At 43.2% G+C, this 19,934-nt stretch overlaps 1 protein-coding gene across 1 annotated transcript in view; it reads right to left on the bottom strand.

Annotated features, from left to right (window-relative positions):
* Positions 1-19,934, bottom strand: part of LOC311144136 (protein TANC1-like) — a 294,875-nt gene that overhangs the window by 34,011 nt on the left and 240,930 nt on the right. Inside the window, exons 14-17 of the mRNA XM_084180127.1 lie at positions 17,678-18,285; positions 9,451-9,559; positions 6,987-7,109; positions 1,349-1,585 (exon numbers count right to left, since the gene is read on the bottom strand). Of these exons, the coding sequence (XP_084036253.1) occupies positions 1,349-1,585; positions 6,987-7,109; positions 9,451-9,559; positions 17,678-18,285 (1,077 nt within the window). The remainder of the gene's footprint in view (positions 1-1,348; positions 1,586-6,986; positions 7,110-9,450; positions 9,560-17,677; positions 18,286-19,934) is intronic.

Here is a 19,934-nt window from a genome sequence, read left to right as displayed (position 1 = left end):
AATTGCCTCGAAACTGAACCTAAACTATACCGAAACTAATTTTACACATATAACAACAGATGAAATAAATTAAGCAAAGTATGATGGGGAGAATGGGTGAGTTGATGAGCGAGAGGAAGCAAATTATGCATAATTATCGAATTACCAATTGAGAATGAAGAACAGGGCGGGCCATTCAATTGCATTAATCCATTCTAATCATAACCTTAAAATGGTATGTACCCTATATCAGTCCACCGAATCAAAACAGTCTTATCAGTCTACTCTGGCCTACTCCGAGTATGCTACACAGTGAGAGCGTGCATATTTGTACACACTGAACGGCTTTCAATATCTAGCAAGTGTTGGATAATGCGGTGATGGGGCTTGTGGAACCTTACGTTGGCAAGGGGAGAAATGTCACCATGGACAATTTCTTAACTTCACTGTCATTGGCTAACAATTTTCTTGCAAAGAAAACAAGTCTGGCCGGCACCATGAACAAAGTGAGATGGGAGCTCCCTCCCGCTACGCAAAATAAGGCACCTGCACAGCCGTTGTACTCCAAAACGGTGCTGAAGAATGACAAGACAACGGGACACAATAAAGAGAAAATCTGAGACTATTTAGCACTACAACCAAACAAAGGTATGTCAAAGTGTGTCAAGGAAGTGAAAGTTACGAAAATTGTGCCAACTGTTAGGACAAGGGATAACAGATAAATGAAATCCAACTGATGCCATTGCGTCAAGATGCACATAATATAAGCACGAGCTGACAATAATTGACAATTTCTTACTGCTGTCATATCATTATCATGGCATTATTGCTTTTGTGTCGAGTTTCACTATTTATAAAGGCCACTTGGCGCTTATAATGATGTTTAGGCTACTGATGTTTTCATAATTTGACTGTGCTTCTTGTGGTTGGGGTATATTTATTTTGTAGTTATAAAAATAAGCTGTTACTGTGTTCCAGAACATATGCTTTCTGTTTCATAATTGTAACAAAGGTATTCCACAAATAAAATTGATTGAACACTTGAATTCTGGCGTTTTTGGGGGATTTTTGTTTTTACATATAGCCTACAGTAAACTACAGTAAACTAATGAAAATGCTATTGTGTTATTTGAAATAAAATAAAAATCATATTCTAATGTTACCCAAGGCCTTCTAAACACAACCAAATGATTATTTTTGCGATAGCATATATGAAATATATGAAATACACTGTTAGATACACTGCTCATTAGCTTGAAGGGGGGTCCATCGAGGACCAGCGGTTCTAGTGTTAAGGGAAAAGCTGGGATAGAGGTTAGCCCTGATCCTGTAGTTGTCTGAGGGTGAGTCTAGGGGCAGTGCCACCAACCTTAGCTCCTCTCTTGCTGAGCAGGCTGACTAAACCCAGGTGTCCGGCAGCCGAGGCGAAGCAGAGAGGGCTCATGCCGTTCTCGGACACCACGTCCACGGTAGCCCCGAACTCCAGCAACAGGCCGGCCATCTCCTGGTGGCCCAGGTGGGACTGGACACACAGCACTGGGCCGTTGTTCAGCACCTCTGTCCTGTAGTTCACATTGGCCCCGCCTAGCATCAGTAGACGACTCACCTGCAAGAGCAGCACACATTAAATACACATGGAATTCAACTGTCTTATCAAACCGTATAAGAAAAACATGAGCATGGAATTCAACTTTTTGGCTTCCCTAAACGTGTTTGAAGAAAATCAAGGCCTGGCTGGGCTAGTGGTAATGCAGCAGGTTGTATCTGTGGGGCGGGCGAGTTTATGATCATGAAATATTGTGCGGAAGAAGGGCGGGTGGGTGGCGGGTGGGTTGAAGAAACAGAAAACAATACCTTAAAAAATCCATAAATGTATCAAATCAAATCTTATTTGTCACATGCGCCGAATACAACAGGTGTAGACCTTACCGTGAAATGCTTACTTACAAGCCCTTAACCAACAATGCAGTTTTCAGAAAATATTTACTAAATAAACTAAAGTAAGAAATAAAAAAAGAACACAATAGAATAACAATAATGAGGCTATATACAGGGGGTTCCGGTACCGAGTCAATGTGCGGGGGTACAGGTTAGTCGAGGTAATTTGTACATGTAGGTAGGGGTAAAGTGACTATGCATAGATAATAAACAGCGAGTAGCAGCAGTGTAAAAACAAAGGGGGGGGGGGTCAACGCAAATAGTCCGGGTGGCCATTTGATTAATTGTTCAGCAGTCTTATGGCTTCGAGGTAGAAGCTGTTATGGAGCCTTTTGGACCTAATTCTTGTGCAGTTTATATCTATGGGCTACATTGAGGTTTTCTTTCATTATTTTAGGCTATCTGGCATTAGTGAGTAAGCCTAAGCTTTAGGGGCTAACTGTAGCCTACATGCCAATCGCCAAATGCTTTTGGGAACAGACAGAAAAGGCAAGAGGCAAAAAGGGCAATGTCAGAGTTTAATTCAATTCAAATTGAGATTTGAAAATAAAGAGAAGGGAGGGCCACAAAAGTAATGTTTGGGAAAGATTTGGTGAAGTGGTAAAAGAGGATTATAGCAGTGTTATATGTGTGATGATTGTGAGGCGCTATACATATTCGACAGTCACAAGACGGGGACTTCAAATAGGCCTATGGCACGTCAAGGGAACTGTAGCCTACTGTTCAGATGGGTTAAATGGAAACTGAAATCTGGACACTGTCAATAACCTCTCACACAGCCTTAATATTAACTCCTGCAGAATTAAGCATTTCTTGCAGTAAATGTTGACTCTGGAACAGGAGTAGAGAAATATTATTTATTTCTTTCAGCATCTTGTGAGAATGCAAATGCACAGATAGATACTGTCTGTAAAGGTGCTATCTTTATCAGCATCATAAAAGCTGAAAGTATTTCAACCCCATAAAATATGAATCCAAGCCGAACTGAAATGTTTACATTTACATTTTAGTCATTTAGCAGACGCTCTTACTTTTTCGTAAGAAATCTTATCAGAAACATGTTGGGTCGTTTTCACAGCTTTCTATTTCCTTAGAACCGGTCAAACTGATTTTTTGCACAAATAAATAAATAAAATAAATGTTATTGCATTTTCTCCTCGATCCCTAAACGTCTTCGCGCCGCGAAAGAGGCAGAGATCACAGAGAAAAATTGACCGATGTCAACTAGATTGAAGCATTCATTCTATCTATTTATTACATTATTCTGGTGAGCAAGGGTTTATTTAGTATTCTAGGGCAACATATAATGACAGAAGAGAAGCTGCATTTATCTAATTATAGACAAGTTGACTAATAAATAGCCTACCAAAATGTTGGAAATTATAAGCAGAAACATATCTAAATGAGGCAAAAAATCCTGCACCCACTGTCAAAATATCGTTCCGCCGTTTCTGACTGTACACTCTTAGAAAAAAAGGTGCCATCTAGAACCAAAAAGGGTTATTTGGCTGTCCCCATAGTAGAACCCTTTCAATAACCCCTTTTGGTTCCAGGTAGAACCCTTTCCACAGAGAGTTCTACATGGAACCTAAAATATTTCTACCTGGAACCAAAAAGGGTTATCTTACAGGGAAAGCCAAAGAACCTTTTTGGAATCCTTTTTTCTAAGAGTGTAGCCTACAGGCATTTTCTATATTAGCGGGTTAGGGTCGGGTGCGGGCCTCAGATTTTCACTTTATCACATATAGTCGGGCGGTTGCGGATGGGTTAGCAATTGCGGGAGGAGCGGATGAACAAACAGCTGACCCACACACCACTATCCTCAGGCACATGTCTATTTTGTCGGCATAGGTTCAAATCCGGCCTACTGCCCTTTGACACCTCCTCGCTCCATCTTTCCCCACTGTCATCCTCTCTCACTATATTAGTTTAAAAAATATTTTTAAAAAAATTAAATTGAGCACCGAATTCTGTGAAAATAGCTAAAGTTAAATATACATATATATATATATATATATATATATATATATATATATATATATATAATTTCTTCCTAGCTTTAAAGATGACCTTACCACATTTCTCAGATTAGTTTAAAACAAAGTTGGATTTCACATATAGTCATTTAGAAATGCATTCAACGCAAGAGTACACAGTGGAATTTATCTAGTGTTGCGATAATCAGAGCATATTCTTCTTCTCCTTGATAAGGACATTTATAATTTATGTTTAATCAGACGAGGCGTCGAACCCACTGAGTGTTAAAAGCAGAGGAAATTGAATTCGTTTCATTTACCGGCGGAACCGCAACGGAATAAATTAGCACCAATGATTCTAGGGGCCTTGGAGGACAAGGAACAACTCTGTCTGTGACTGTCTTCATGAGTGATGTTACACTGAAACAGAATATTTTACACTGGGAAAACAGAGATGATAATGTTTAATAAAACCACACTCTAAGCGTACCGCTAATGGCAAAGAAAAATATATGATTGTTTTTGCTTAAAGCTAGAATACATCTTTCCCCACTGATAATTGCCTTGTACGCCTTAGGAGGGAGGGCTATTTTCTTTCTCCCACCATAATAGAGTGGCCACGTAGACAGACACACAGCCAGGCCTAATTTAACATAAAACATTATTTTGCCCGCTCTGTCATTAACGTGCCCTTTTGGTTATTAAATTACTACTAATCTAAAAGGACCCTGTAATTACTTAGAATGGCACAGCCTCCTTTTCTCCCGCAGAGAGCAGCATCACAGATAGCAAATGGATCAAACTAATGGAAGAGAGTGCAACCTGCATCAATCTATCTGAGCCAGTGAGCATCTTGGTGAGATTTCCAATGAGCTGTTGTTCATCAGTGGCGAGGCCACACTCATCACCGTAAGTGAGTGTTTCCAGGAAACAGATCAGAATGCTTATCATAACACACACTGGGAGCCATCAGTGGAATTAACATGCACTCAGGGAGGACATTCGAAGTGAGGAGATTACAATAATACCACTGTGCTAATACAAATCACTGGTGGAAAAATGTGATAGGAAAGAATTCAGGGAGACCAATGACCATACACTCGAGTGTGTTCAGGTAACATGCATGCGCTCAAGAACATACAGTGGGGTCCAAAATTACTGACACACTGAGCAATAATGACTTATAAATAAAGTAGTCAAAAGTTTAGTATTTGGTCCCATATACCTAGCGCACAATGATTACATCAAGCTTGTGACTCTACAAACTTGTTAGCTTCATTTTTGCAGTTTGTTTTGTGCCCAATTGAAATTAATTGTAAATAATGTATTGTGTAATTTTGGAGTCACTTGTATTATAAATAAGAATAGAATAGGCTTTACGGATAATCCTGAATAAATCGTGAATAATGATGAGTGAGAAAGTTACAGAGGGTCAAAGATCATACCCCCAAGACATGCTAACCTCTCACAATTACCAATAACAGGGGAGGTTAGCATGTAATACATTAACAATATAAAATACAGAGCATACAAAATAAAGTGCATGTTTTCTGGAGAACAAAGGAGAGTTGAACAAAAATAATAATCTGAATGCACAGAACTTCACTGAGGCCATGCAATATTCATGTATAAGTCACTCTGGGCCTTGCCCTGCATTAATGCTTTGAACTTTGGCACAAATGGTGTGAGAGAAACTCTGAGACACTGGTGCAGGTGTTCATTGGTGAGCCTGGTGCTGTATTTGTCTTTAATAAAGTTCATTGTGGAGCTGCAGGCACCATCTTTCCCCAGAAAGTAACAAGGTCACAATCACCAGCCTGCTCCTTCAAAGCCATATTTTCTTGCAGCTTAATCAACTCCATTTGCTGTGATATAACCATCTGAAGATCTGTTTTGCTTCTTCTGACAACTTTGTCACATTTGTGACCAAGAAGGGGTTCTGGATGAGCAGCAGCAGTTCTCTTCCAACAGTGAAGTCATCAAAGCGAGCCTTGAAGTTATCCATCAGCTTCTGGATGAAATCAACATGGTTGGGAACATCTTTGTCTCCCTGCGTTTGCACCAGAAGATTGAGGAAGTGGACAAGTTCTCCCTGGAGAGCATTCTTGAAAAGCTGAAATTTCTTCTGGAAAGCCCGGACTGCTGTTATCATATCACACACTGTGTTGTCCCGTCCCTGCAGCTTAACATTCAGTTGATTAAGGTGTGATGTAATGTCTGTCAAAAATGCAACTGTTTTCATCTTCTCCTCATCTTCCAAAAACTCAGAAAACTGAGTTGCCTTGTCACTCTTTTGCTCTGATAAGAAAGCTTTGATTTCCTCCTGAACAGCCCAAAAGTGTTCCAAAACCCTGCCTTTGCTAAGCCATCTGACATTGTTGTGCAGTAGTAAGTCATCAAAACTGGCATTGGCCTCTGTCAGAAAGTCTTGTAGCAGGCGCTGTTGTAGGGATGATGTTGCTCTCAAAAAGTTGATCAGTTTCAGCATCGTTGTCATGACCTCAGAATACTATTTTCCCAGACTGGCACACAGGACAGATTGTCCTGCAGTGATATGATGTCAAGTCAGGGTGGTCCTTTTTCAAACGTGCAACCAGTCCCCTCCCTCTTCCTATCATGGCTGGAGCTCCATCTGTGGTGATGGAGTCCACTGACATCAGATCTATCCCCCTTTTTGTCAGCATCCCTTTGATGGCCTCATGGATATCCTCTCCCCGCGTGTGTGCTTCTAGATTTGTTAAGCCCAACAGCTCCTCACATAATGTATGGACTTTTATATAACAAAATGGGATGTTGTCCGGTCCGGATTGACCCTTCTCTGGGTCCGGACCCGGACCACCAGTTGAGTTTGGCTGGTCTAGTGTTAGTGCTACTGCTTGCAGACTACCCATTGCCCCTGGAGGCATGGGTTCAACCCCTGACAGCGCCATTTTCTATTCTATGTCCCTCTCCTTTATCTCAATCCCCTTTTCACTGTATCTATCAATAAAAATACAAAATACCCTGAGTAAATAAATAAATACCATATCCAATGTCAGTATGTCATAGCAGTGCTCCAGGTGAGGGTCTGGACGTCTAGGGTGGAGGTCTCACCTTGACGTTGGGGGTGTAGAGGTTCCTCAGAGAGGCCAGAGCTGCAGAGAGGCCGTCGGCACTGCAGCTGATCCATAGGGCCTGCAGCACGCTGGACGACACACCCGTCTTCTTACTCAGACCCTGAGGACAGAGACGGAGACACTGAAACCATGGACACATACTAGGTCAATAAACCAGTGATGCATACAGTAGATTCACTCTCAGAGCCTTCTCTCACACCGAGATGGCTTATCCTCTGATGATACTGTCCGTATCTACATGTATCTTGATTCATTAATAAACATACGCACTCTAAAATTCACAAAAGGAATGTAATCTGAGTAAGGGTGGGATATACACTATAGGCTTCAGGGGCCATTTGCATCAAGAGTCTCAGAGTAGGAGTGGTGATCTAGGATCAGGTCCCTCTCTGTCCAAAACTGATCATAAATCAGCACTCTGACTGAGACGTTTTGTGAATTCTGGCCCAGAACTAAGTAGCTGGTCACAGGGCTGGACTACCGCATTTGGGGCCCTGGGGCATTATACTGTATATTATTATTATTTTTATTAAATCAGCTAACTTACTGTATTTCAACACATTTTGCAAAGGTGCAGAGAGAAAAATGTGCAGTTTTATAATGCTATTTTACACATTTTGTCATGAGTCTAAGAGAAAAATGTTCAGTTGAAAAAATTATTTCCAGCAATTCTACACTTGTTGCCATGAGGTAGAGATTTTTTTGTTGCTGTTTTATAGCTCATCTATAGCTTTAAAGGGGCCCTGGGGCATGTGCCCAGCGTGCCCGTTTGGTAATCCGGTCCTGGCTAGTCTCTTGTACAGTTGAAGTCGGAAGTTTACATACACTTTGGTTGGAATCATTAAAACTCGTTTTTCAACCACTCCACAAATTTCTTGTTAACAAACTACAGTTTTGGCAAGTCGGTTAGGACATCTACTTTGTGCATGACACAAGTAATTTTTCCAACAATTGTTTACAGACAGAATATTTCACTTCTAATTCACTGTATCACAATTCCAGTGGGTCAGAAGTTTACATACAATAAGTTGACTGTGCCTTTAAACAGCTTGGAAAATTCCAGAAAATGATGTCATGGCTTTTGAAGCTTCTGATAGGCAAATGTACATCATTTGAGTCAATTGGAGGTGTACCTGTGGATGTATTTCAAGGCCTACAGTCAAACTCAGTGCCTCTTTGCTTGACATCATGGGAAAAACAAAATAAATCAGCCAAGACCTCAGAAAAACAATTGTAGACCTCCACAAGTCTGGTTCATCCTTGGGAGCAATTTCCAAACGCCTGAAGGTACCATGTTCATCTGTACAAACAATAGTACGCAAGTATAAACTCCATGGGACCAAGCAGCCGTCATACCGCTCAGGAAGGAGACGCGTTCTGTCTCCTAGAGATGAATGTACTTTGGTGCGAAAAGTGCAAATCAATCCCAGTACAACAGCAAAGGACCTTGTGAAGATGCTGGAGGAAACAGGTACAAAAGTATCTATATCCACAGTAAAACAAGTCCTATATCGACATAACCTGAAAGGCCGCTCAGCAAGGAAGAAGCCACTGCTCCAAAACCACCATAAAAAAGCCAGACTACGGTTTGCAACTGCACATGGGGACAAAGATCGTACTTTTTGGAGAAATGTCCTCTGGTCTGATGAAACAAAAATAGAACTGTTTGGCCATAGTGACCATCGTTATGTTTGGAGGAAAAAGGGGGCAGCTTGCAAGCCGAAGAACACCATCCCAACCGTGAAGCACGGGGGTGGCAGCATCATGCTGTGGGGGTGCTTTGCTGCAGGAGGGACTGGTGCACGTCACAAAAAAGATGGCATCATGAGGAAGGAAAATTATGTGGAAATATTGAAGCAGCATCTCAAGACATCAGTCAGGAAGTTAAAGCTTGGTCACAAATGGGTCTTCCAAATGGACAATGACCCCAAGCATGCTTCCAAAGTTGTGGCAAAATGGCTTAAGGACAACAAAGTCAAGGTATTGGAGTGGCCATCACAAAGCCCTGACCTCAATCCTATAGAAAATGTGTGGGCAGAACTGAAAAAGCGGGTGCGAGCAAGGAGGCCTTCAAACCTGACTCAGTTCACCAGCTCTGTCAGGAGGAATGGGCCAAAATTCACCCAACTTATTGTGGGAAGCTTGTGGAAGGCTACCCGAAACGTTTGACCCAAGTCAAACAATTTAAAGGCAATGCTACCAAATCCTATTTGAGTGTATGTAAACTTCTAAACAACTGGGAATGTGGTGAAATAAATAAAAGCTGAAATAAATAATTCTCTCTACTATTATTCTGACATTTCACATTCTTAAAATAAAGTGGTGATCCTAACTGACCTAAGACAGGGAATTTTTACTAGGATTAAATGTCAGGAATTGTGAAAATCTGAGTTTAAATGTATTTGGCTAAGGTGTACGTAAACTTCCGACTTCAACTGTACCTTGAAGATGTGTGCTTTAAGGATATGGTGGCCCAGCTCCATGGTCTGCTGCCGGTTCAGTTTCCCCTCTTGTCGCGACAGCATGAAGGCCATGAGCGCGTGTCCACTCCTGTAGAGGAAATACCAAGACAATTCCCATTAACAACTTTCCTTACTATCAACTAAAAGTGTGCAAAGTGTTCGAAAAACAATGTCTAGGGCCTACAGGTGCCGTGGTTATGCCATGGTAGGATGTTCTTACAATGTATCAATGTGAATGATACATTGTTCATCATCCACTTTCAAGCTTGGCTGATCTGGGAGTGACGGCTGCTGTTTTTCATTCCAACTAAAGCTTGTTTAATTTCCCCAGGCAGTCAGAGACAGAATGGAGATTTGTAATTTTCTTAACTTGAGAGATTGGAGAGTTTGTTGTAGTCATGGTGCATTATTCCATCCATTACTCCACGTCGGTCTCTCTGTTGGTCGGTCTGATTAAACACTGTTAAACGCTAGTGTCTAGACCCTGTCTAGGCCATACCTGGCCTGGCCCGGACCGCGAGGAGAGGAGGACAAGAAGTGTAGGCTAGAGAATGCAGCCCTTGTGTTGAATGTAACCCCTTCCTCTCCTCACTGAAGCTCTGCTCTCTGGTGTTAATTACCAGAGAACTTCATTAAAAGGCCACGCATGACTGCCGTTTCACTTTGATCCTTTTCCATTAAGGTGTGCCTTCTCTTTTAAATGGGGAAATAACAAGCTAGCGGCTAGAGCTTTCTTCTAGCTCTGTGTGTCAGTCCTTGTGCCAGGTCTTCACTTGCTTTTGTTTTGACAGATTGTGTTGGAGGGGTCTGAGAGGGGGTGTATAGAGGTAGGTCAGTGACTGCAGCTTGGAGCACGTATGCAGAGGTGAGTCAGAACAGAGAGAAAGTAAGGACAACCAGTGTGCGTCCCATATGGCACCTTATTCCCTATATAGTGCACTACTTTTGATCCCTATATAGGGAATATAGTGCCATTTGGGATGTGTCCCCAGTCTGATTAGTGTGCACTATGATAGTCACTAACCTCTTACTAGAATATTATAGAATAGAATGCAGTATATACATATGAGATGAGTAGTGCAAGATATGTAAACATTATTAAAGTGACGAGTGTTCCATTTCTTAAAGTGGCCAGTGATTTCAATAGGCAGCAGCCTCTAATGTGCTATTTAACAGTTTGATGGCCTTGAGATAGAAGCTGTTTTTCATTCTCTCAGTCCCAGCTTTGATGCACCTGTACTGACCTCACCTTCTGGATGATAGTGGGGTGAACAGGCAGTGGCTCGGGTGGTTGATGTCCTTGATGATCTTTTTGGCCTTCCTGTGATATCGGGTGCTGTATGTGTCTTGGAGGGCGGGTAGTTTGCCCCCGGTAATGCATTCGGCAGACCGCACCACCCTCTGGAGAGCCCTGCAGTTGCAGGCGGTGCAGTTGCCGTACCAGGCGGTGATACAGCCCGACAGGATGCTCTCAATTGTGCATCTGTAAAAGTTTGTGAGGGTTTTAGGTGCTAAGCCGAATTTCTTCAGCCTCCTGAGGTTGAAGAGGCTCTGTTGCGCCTTCTTCACCACACTGTCTGCGTGGGTGGACCATTTCAGTTTGTCGGTGATGTGTACGCCAAGGAACTTGAAGCTTTCCACCTTCTCCACTGCGGTCCCGTCGATGAGGATAGGGGGGTGCACCCTCTGCTGATTCCTGAAGTCCACGATCATCTCCTTTGTTTTGTTAATGTTGAGTGAGAGGTTATTTTCCTGGCACCACACTCCCAGAGCCCTCACCTCCTCCCTCTAGGCGGTCTCGTCATTGTTGGTAATCAAGCCTATTACTGTTGTGTCGTCTGCAAACTTGATGATTGAGTTGGAGGCGTGCTTGGCCACGCATTCATGGGTGAACAGGGAGTACAGGAGGGGGCTGACCACGCACCCTTGTGGGGCCCCAGTGTTGAGGATCAGCGAAGTGGAGATGTTGTTTCCTACCTTCACCACCTGGGGGCGGCCCGTCAGGAAGTTCAGGACCCAGTTGCACAGGGCGGGGTTCAGATCCAGGGCCTCGACCTTAATGATGAGCTTGGAGGGTACTATGGTGTTGAATGCTGAGCTATAGTCAATGAACAGCATTCTTACATAGGTATTCCTCTTGTCCAGATGGAATAGGGCAGTGTGCAGTGTGATGGCGATTGCATTGTCTGTGGATCTATTGGGGCGGTAAGCAAATTGGAGTGGGTCTAGGGTGACAGGTAAGGTAGAGGTGATATAATCCTTGTCTAGTCTCTCAAAGCACTTCATGATGACAGAGGTGAGTGCTACAGGGCGATAGTCATTTAGTTCAGTTACCTTTGCATTCTTGGGTACAGGAACAATGGTGGCCATCTTGAAGCATGTGGGAACAGCAGACTGGGAAAGGGAGAGATTGAATATGTCCGTAAACACACCAGCCAGCTGGTCTGCGCATGCTCTGAGGACGCGGCTAGGGATGCCGTCTGGGCCGGCAGCCTTGCGGGGGTTAACATGCTTAAATGTCTTAATCACGTCGGCCATGGAGAAGGAGAGGCCACAGTCCTTGGTAGTGGGCCTCGTCAGTGGCACTGTGTTATCCTCAAAGTGGGCGAAGAAGTTGTTTAGCTTGTCTGGAAGCGAGACGTCGATGTCGGCGACGTGGCTGGTTTTCCTATTGTAGTCCGTGATTGTCTGTAGACCCTGCCACATACGTCTCGTGTCTGAGCCGTTGAATTGCGACTCCACTTTGTCTCTATACTGATGTTTTGCCAGTTTAATTGCCTTGCGGAGTGAGTAGGTACACTGTTTGTATTCTGCCATATTCCCAGTCACCTTGCCATGGTTGAATGCGGTGGTTCGCGCTTTCAGATTAGCGCGAATGCTGCCATCTATCCATGGTTTTTGGTTAGGGTAGGTTTTAATAGTCACAGTGGGCACAACATCACCTATACACTTCCTGATAAACTCAGTCACCGTTTCAGTGTATTCGTTTAAATTATTTCCAGAAGCTACCCGGAACATATCCCAGTCCGCGTGATTAAAACAATCTTGAAGCGTGGAATCCGATTGGTCAGACCAGCGTTGAATAGTTCTTAGCACGGGTACTTCCTGTTTGAGTTTCTGCCTATAGGAAGGGAGAAGCAGCGCGAGTACAACAGTCGATATGTTGATAGAACTTCGGCAGCCTAGTCCTCAAATTTGCTTTGTTAAAATCCCCCGCTACGATAAATGCAGCCTCAGGATATGTGGTTTCCAGTTTGCATAAGGTCCAGTGAAGTTCTTTGAGGGCCGTCGTGGTATCGGCTTGAGGGGGGATATACCAAAGAAAATTATCTTGGGAGATAATACGGTCGGCATTTGATTGTGAGAAATTCTAGGTCAGGTGAACAGAAAGACTCGAGTTCCTGTATGTTACTACAATTACACCATGAGTCGTTAATCATGAAACACACACCTCCGCCCTTCTGCTTCCCGGAGAGATATTTATTATTCCTGTCTGCGCGATGAACTGAGCTGACAGAATATCCCAAGAGAGCCATATTTCCATGAAACAGAGTATGTTACAGGCCTTGATGTCTCTCTGGAAAGAAATCCTTGCCAGGAGTTCATCGAGCTTGTTAACCAAAGAGTAGCGAGTAGTATACTTGGAAGCGGTGGGTGGTGTGCGCGCCTCCTAAGTCGAACCTGCAGGCCGTTCCTAGTGCCTCTCCTCCACCGGCGATGTTTTGGGTCAGCCGCTGGAATCAGTTCAGTTGCCTTGGGGAGAGCAAACAAAGGATCTGCTTCGGGAAAGTCATATTCCTAGTCGTAATGCTGGTGAGTTACCGCCGCTCTGATATCCAATAGTTTTTCCCGGCTGTATGTAATGATGCAAAACACTTTCTGAGCTAATAATGTAAAAAATTGTACATAAAAAAAAAAAAATACTGCAAAGTTTCCTAAGAGCTAGTCGTGAGGCGGCCATCTTCGTCGGCGCCAGCAATAACACTGCATACTGTGTTGATGCTTTAGGGACAACATAAGTTATTGTTGTTATAAATGATAGCAACAAGATAGTAGTACACTCTTGACAGTAGTAATGCTAGCTCCTGTATAGTATACATTTGCCAACTCGAGAGTATCTGTGCTGAGAGAAAACCATGTCTAAGAGCAAATTCACACAGATGGCTCTTCTATTACACTGAATAGTATTTATGGAAACATCCTTGCCAGTAAACAACCTCCCTCATCCGACTTGAGCTAAATCAATTTCCCTACACGCACAGCACTGAAGGAGCCCTACCTTTCTTTTCTTTCAACCTATCAGTCGGACCACATGTAAGATAATGCGACAGGTATGGGACCGAGGATGTATGCTGACAACTCCTGTGTTTCTCTGCCAAACAACATCGGCTGTGTCCCAAATGGCACCCTATTCCCTATTTAGTGCACAATTTTTGACATAGGGCTCTGGTCGAAAGTAGTGCACTATATAGGGAATATGGTGCCATTTGGGACACAGACATCCACTAGGCTACTTCCCCTGGCTGTCCATCCATCCCCTCACCCAGCAGAGCACAGCTTAACAGCAACAGGAAGAAATATGACTTGTCAGCTTCTGTTTCAGAGTTGAGCAATAGATTCTGTCATTTGTTCTGCAGCGAAGCGCCGTCCTCTCCCTCCTGCCCCATGTGTATCGATCAATGGCGGTATACAAACTAGGGAGCAATAACATATCTGTGATTGAGTGAAAAGGAATGGATTGATATAACTCAAAATAGAACGCGGTGACGCTGTCTTGAATGTTCGATTTCCTCTTCAAGCGAAGAAACAGACATCATCAGACATCAGAGATCTCCCAGGCAGAGATGAGTCAAGCACAACTTGTTATTGATGGTAATTTCCTCCCTCTTTACTGCACAAACAACCATTCAATACTGTCTTGTGCTTGTTTGCTCCTCAAACAAAATGGTGCGCTGTCTCCCTCGCTATTTACATTTTTAAAAGCATTTGAAGAGCAGAATATGCAGCGCCAAACAAGGTACTGTAATTATTTATCCTCCTGAGTGCTAGAAGAAATGCCAGAGTGAGCCATCCATCCTAGGCAACCACACATTTCACTTATGGTAGAGAGGTTGCATTTTCAATTCAACACAACTGAATGACTGAAAAGAGAAATCTCCTACTGGCTATGAATGTATTGCTGATTAAAAGCTCTACTGTCAGTGCTAACCTCCTGACAGAATATGCTAGGCAGGTTTTGAATGGGTTCCAGGATGGGCATTTGAAATGAATTCACTATTCAAATAATATCATTATTTTGGGGGTTGATATCCGAATAGTTGAAATACACTGAACAAAAATATAAATGCAACATGCAACAATGTCTAAGATTTTATTGAGTTACAGTTCATATAAGGAAATCAGTCAATTGAAATAAATTCATTAGGCTCTAATCGATGGATTTCCCATGACTGGGAATAAAGATCTGCATCTGTTGGTCACAGATACCTTTAAAAAAAGTTAGGGGCGTGGATCAGAAAACCAGTCAGTATCTGGTGTGACCACCATTTGCCTCATGCAGCACGACACATCTCCTTCGCATAGAGTTGATCAGGCTGTTGATTGTGGCCTTTGGAATGTTGTCCCACTCCTCTTCAATGACTGTGCAAAGTTGCTGGATATTGGCGGGAACTGGAACACGCTGTCACACACGTCGATCCAGAGCATCCCAAACATGCTCAATGGGTGAGTATGCAGGCCATGGAAGAACTGGGACATTTTCAGCTTCCAGGAATTGTGTACAGATCCCTTGCTGAAACATGAGGTGATGGCGGCGGATGAATAACACGACAACGGGCCTCAGGATCTCGTTACGGTATCTCTTTGCATTAATACTATAATAATATGCCATTTAGCAGACGCTTTTATCCAAAGCGACTTACAGTCATGCATGCATACATTTTTGTGTATGGGTGGTCCCGGGGATCGAACCCACTATCTTGACGTTACAAGCGCCGTGCTCTACCAGCTGAGCTACAGAGGACCACGATCAATAAAATGCAATTGTGTTCGCTGTCCATAGCTTATGCCTGCCCATACCATAACCCCACCGCCAGTATGGGGCACTCTGTTCACAACTTGGACATCAGCAAACCGCTTGCCCACACAACGCTATACACGTTGTCTGTCATCTGCCCGGTACAGTTGAACGCGGGATTGATATGTGAAGAGCACACTTCTCCAGTGTGCCAGTGGTCATCAAAGTTGAGCATTTGCCCACTTAAGTCGGTTACGACGCCGAACTGCAGTCTGGTCAAGACCCTGGTGAGGACGACGAGCATGCAGATGAGCTTCCCTGAGACGGTTTCTGACAGTTTGTGCAAAAATTATTTGGTTACACAAACCCACAGTTACATAAGCTGTCTCAGACAATCCCGCAGGTGAAGAAGCCGGATGTGGAGGTCCTGGGCTGGCGTGGTTACAAGTGGTCTGCGGTTGTGAGGCCGGTTGGACATACTGCCAAATTCTCTAAAACGACATTGGAGGCATCTTATGGTAGAGAAATTAACATTCAATTCTCTGGCAACAGCTCTGGTGGACATTCCTGCAGTCAGCATGCCAATTGTACCCTCCCTCAAAACTTGAGACATCTGTGGCATTGTGTTGTGTGACAAAACTGCACATTTTAGAGTGGCCTTTTATTGTCCCCAGCACAAGGTGCACCTGTGTAATAATCATGCTGTTTAATCAGCTTCTTGATATGCCACGCCTGTCAGGTGGATGGATTATCTTGGCAAAGGAGAAATGCTCACTAAGAGTGATGTAAACAAATTTGTGCACAACATTTGAGAGAAATAAGCTTTTTGTGCCTATGGAAATCTCCTGGGATCTTTTATTTCAGCTTATGAAACACATATGAAACACACTTTACATGTAGCGTTTATATTTTTGTTCAATGTACATGTGTTTAAAAAAATGTTTTTACTTCTTGTGCAAATCGGGAGAGAGCTGGTGCGCTGCACTCTGCTTGTTTCAGCAGAAGATGGGGGAGGGGCGGGAGAGGAGCAGGGGCCGGTGTGTGTGACTGTCTATGTGTGTGGCAGGAGGGAGAGAGAGAAAGTAGTCAAACCGACTTGCGCTAGTTAGACAAACTTGTTGCTGCCATAGGTTATCTATCATACCATCTGGTAGTGCCTGTCTTGACTGCATCAAATCGTTGTAAAGAAGCTAGCTAGCGACAGTAGCAAGCAAAGTTAGCCAGCTAGCTAGCTACGGTAGTAAGGCTAATTGAGGCTATTTTGCTGTGCTCCCCATTTTAGTCTACAAAAACCCCATTCATATTAAAGGGAAACATCACAATTTTTTTACTTCATATTCATCATCTCCAGCACCTCCCCAACATATGGGAAAATTGTGCATTTCTATGTTTTGTAGTAAAAAAGATAGAGGAAGATAAATGTTTTCGAATTACATCATCGGTGTGCATTGTGTGATTTCACCAATTGTGAGTAGGCATTGCCTACTAATTGTCTACTCATTGTCTACTAATCTGGTGATAATGTCATTGGAAACACTTATCTTTCTCTATCTTTTTTACTACAAAACATAGAAACACACTATTTTCACATATGTTGATGTTGGGGTGGTGCTGGAGATGAATATGTTGCTTCCCTTTAAACAGCCTACCTGTTGATTGATCATTGTAGCCTACTCCCTCTCATTTGGCCAATTTAATTTTGTAATTTTAATTCCATTTAGCATTGATTAGAAATCTCCCACTTCACATGGTGCCTATGACTGTAGCGCCACTTTGATTGACCGACAATAAGAACAAGCTACAATAACAACAAGCTACAATAACAACAAGCTACATGTGTGATAAGTGTGTAGGTTACCGGTGCGTCTTTTTTATGGGGCGCACTCGTAAAAACTGTCTTAAAACTGTTGTTTTATTAAAATGTTTAATGTAATGGTTATCCTTGTAGGCTATGTAGCAATATTGTTAAAATTAGCATATATATTTTTTTTTTCAAAAAATGAATACTCTCCCAAATATTATAATACTAATGTCCGTTCAGATATTCAAATATTCTAATAACCGTGGTCATCCCTACTGGGTAGGTTTGACTTTCCCTAACTTACTGATTGGGCTTAAGTTTGCCTAACTCACTGATTGGGCTTAAGTTCGCCTAACTAACCAGGGTAGATTTGAGTTAGTCTAACTCACCTGGGGTCACAGAGGAAGTCGGTGCTCTCTCCTTCGGCCCTCCATACCAACCACTCTCTGAAGGACGGGTGGCAGAACATGCGAGTCTTGTCCCGCCGCTTGATGAGGAAACAGGACAACGTCTCCATGCGCTGCTGGAAGTCGTCCCAGGGCAGCTCGCCACGTACGGCACCCGCGTTGATGGCCTGGAACAGATGCTCGTCCGTCATCGGGTGAAGAGACGCCAGCGCTACATTCAGGATGGGCAGCGAGCGCTCGAACGCCGACTGAGTCATGAACTTCATGTTGCACTGCAGCAGGTAGAGCTCTGCCAGCGACACGGGCACCACCTTGTAACTAGCGCTCTTGATCACCAGGTGGCCCCTCTCGAACAGGTCCAGGGTCAGTTTGAGGTACAGGTAGGAGCCCTGGCTACGGGCAATCAGGTGGCTGCTCACCTTGCCCACAATGATGGGGTCGGCCTTGCCGTTGAGGGAGATGTTGTTCATGATGTCTTTGCTGCCGTTGATGCGGTACTGGATGTAGGCGTTGAGGTCCGTGTTGATTTCCTTGTTCTCTGGGAAGTCGTCCAGGGAGATCTTGGAGAAGGGGAGGAGGCTTGTGATTTCCTATGGAAGGCACAAGGATATTGTCATTAGATTTGCTACTGCACTTTAATATTATATTGTTACATTATATCGTTTTTAAATTAGAAATATTTGTTCTCCAGTATCATCACCCATACAGAAAATGATGTCTATGTAAATGAGAAAGTGGGTAAAACAATAAATCAACCATATAATGTACACTTAAGTGTATGCCCAGAATTCTAAATTCGTATTCCAAAACGGTTTCTCTCCACACAACAGAAACCACCGCAAAATGAAGAGCTTAATGGAAAATCTTCCACTCTCCATGAAAGCTATATCATGTGTGGATCCTCCAGCTTTTCTTATCAGCCCAAGGTCAGTAAGCACAGGGGGCTAGCTGGAACTGACACTGAGCACTAAGCTATCGGCCTGCCGCAGTCACTCGCCGCTGTGTTTGCAAACAAAGGCTTTGGGAGCTGGGAGACTGTGAGATCTGGAGAGAGCAGGAGATGGGTCCATTGGGGAGACTTTTAGCGGGCACGCTGTGGACACAACCCACACTTCAATCTCACTCCTCAGGGTGGGAAAAATCAATCCGCCTTAATACTGCTGCAATCCCCCTGCCTTTCTGGAGAGGATAGAGAAGTAATGCAGCCCAGAGATAACGCCTTCTTCTCAGAGAGAGAGAGAGAGCGAGAGAAGAGATAGAGAGAGAGATAGAGGGAGAGTCAGACACAGTGAAAGTGAGCGAGAGATAAAGGAGAAAATACTGAATAATACACAGGCTGGCCAAGTTTCCTGTGAGCAACACCTCCCCTAAGAACACCTCACAGTTATTAGTCTGTGGTGTTAGCCATTGTGAGCGACCTTGCTTTCAGATCTTGTTTACACTTTGGATGTGTGAGCATGAGGTAACACTTACACCGTCACCTGGCTCTAGTCTCCACTTATCCTACCTACTTAATGAGAGAATTTATCCAAGGGCCTCCCTAGGGTTGCAACATTTCAGTAACTTCCCAGGTTTTCAAGAAAATGTACAGGTTTCTTTTTTTAGAATGATGGATCAATATATTTTGACATGACATGTAGCCTAATTTGTTTGTGTGTAGATACCCTTTAATTCAGGTGCACACCAGCCAGACAGTTGTACTTGGCTATACAGGGTTCATATAGACATTGGTAAGTCAAATTCAAGGACTTTTTCAAGCACTTAATTGTAATTTTCAAGGACCTACATTTTTTCCACAATTGTTGTAATTACCCTATAGAAAAAAAAACTCCCCCAAAAATGTACCGGTATGCTAAAAAGTATGCATTACCACTTTAAGAATGCATTTTAGGCCTACCCAATGGCATTTGCATTTTTAAAAAATTACATTCTAAAATATGTCAGAATAATGTGGGCATTGCCTGGCTAAATAAATAGACAGCAGGCTCCCGACACAAACACACTAATGAAGTCTGTCCATGTAGTAGCTAGTCAGTCTCGCCATTTGAGATGTTGAAGAGTTATTGAAGGGTTATTATATTTTTTTTTACGAGAAAGCGACCTAAAACCAGGTTCCCTTTGTAATGGAACACTTTGTATGGAAAACCAAGTTGAAGCCAACATTCGATGTTGTCTTGCTCATAATAACCACACATGGTTTTACCGCAACAAGCGCAACAGACTAGTGCAACACCCATCA

This window comes from Coregonus lavaretus (assembly GCF_964263955.1).
Source record: "Coregonus lavaretus genome assembly, chromosome: 16".
NCBI lineage: Eukaryota > Metazoa > Chordata > Actinopteri > Salmoniformes > Salmonidae > Coregonus > Coregonus lavaretus.
This window is presented reverse-complemented; position numbering and strand designations above follow the sequence as displayed.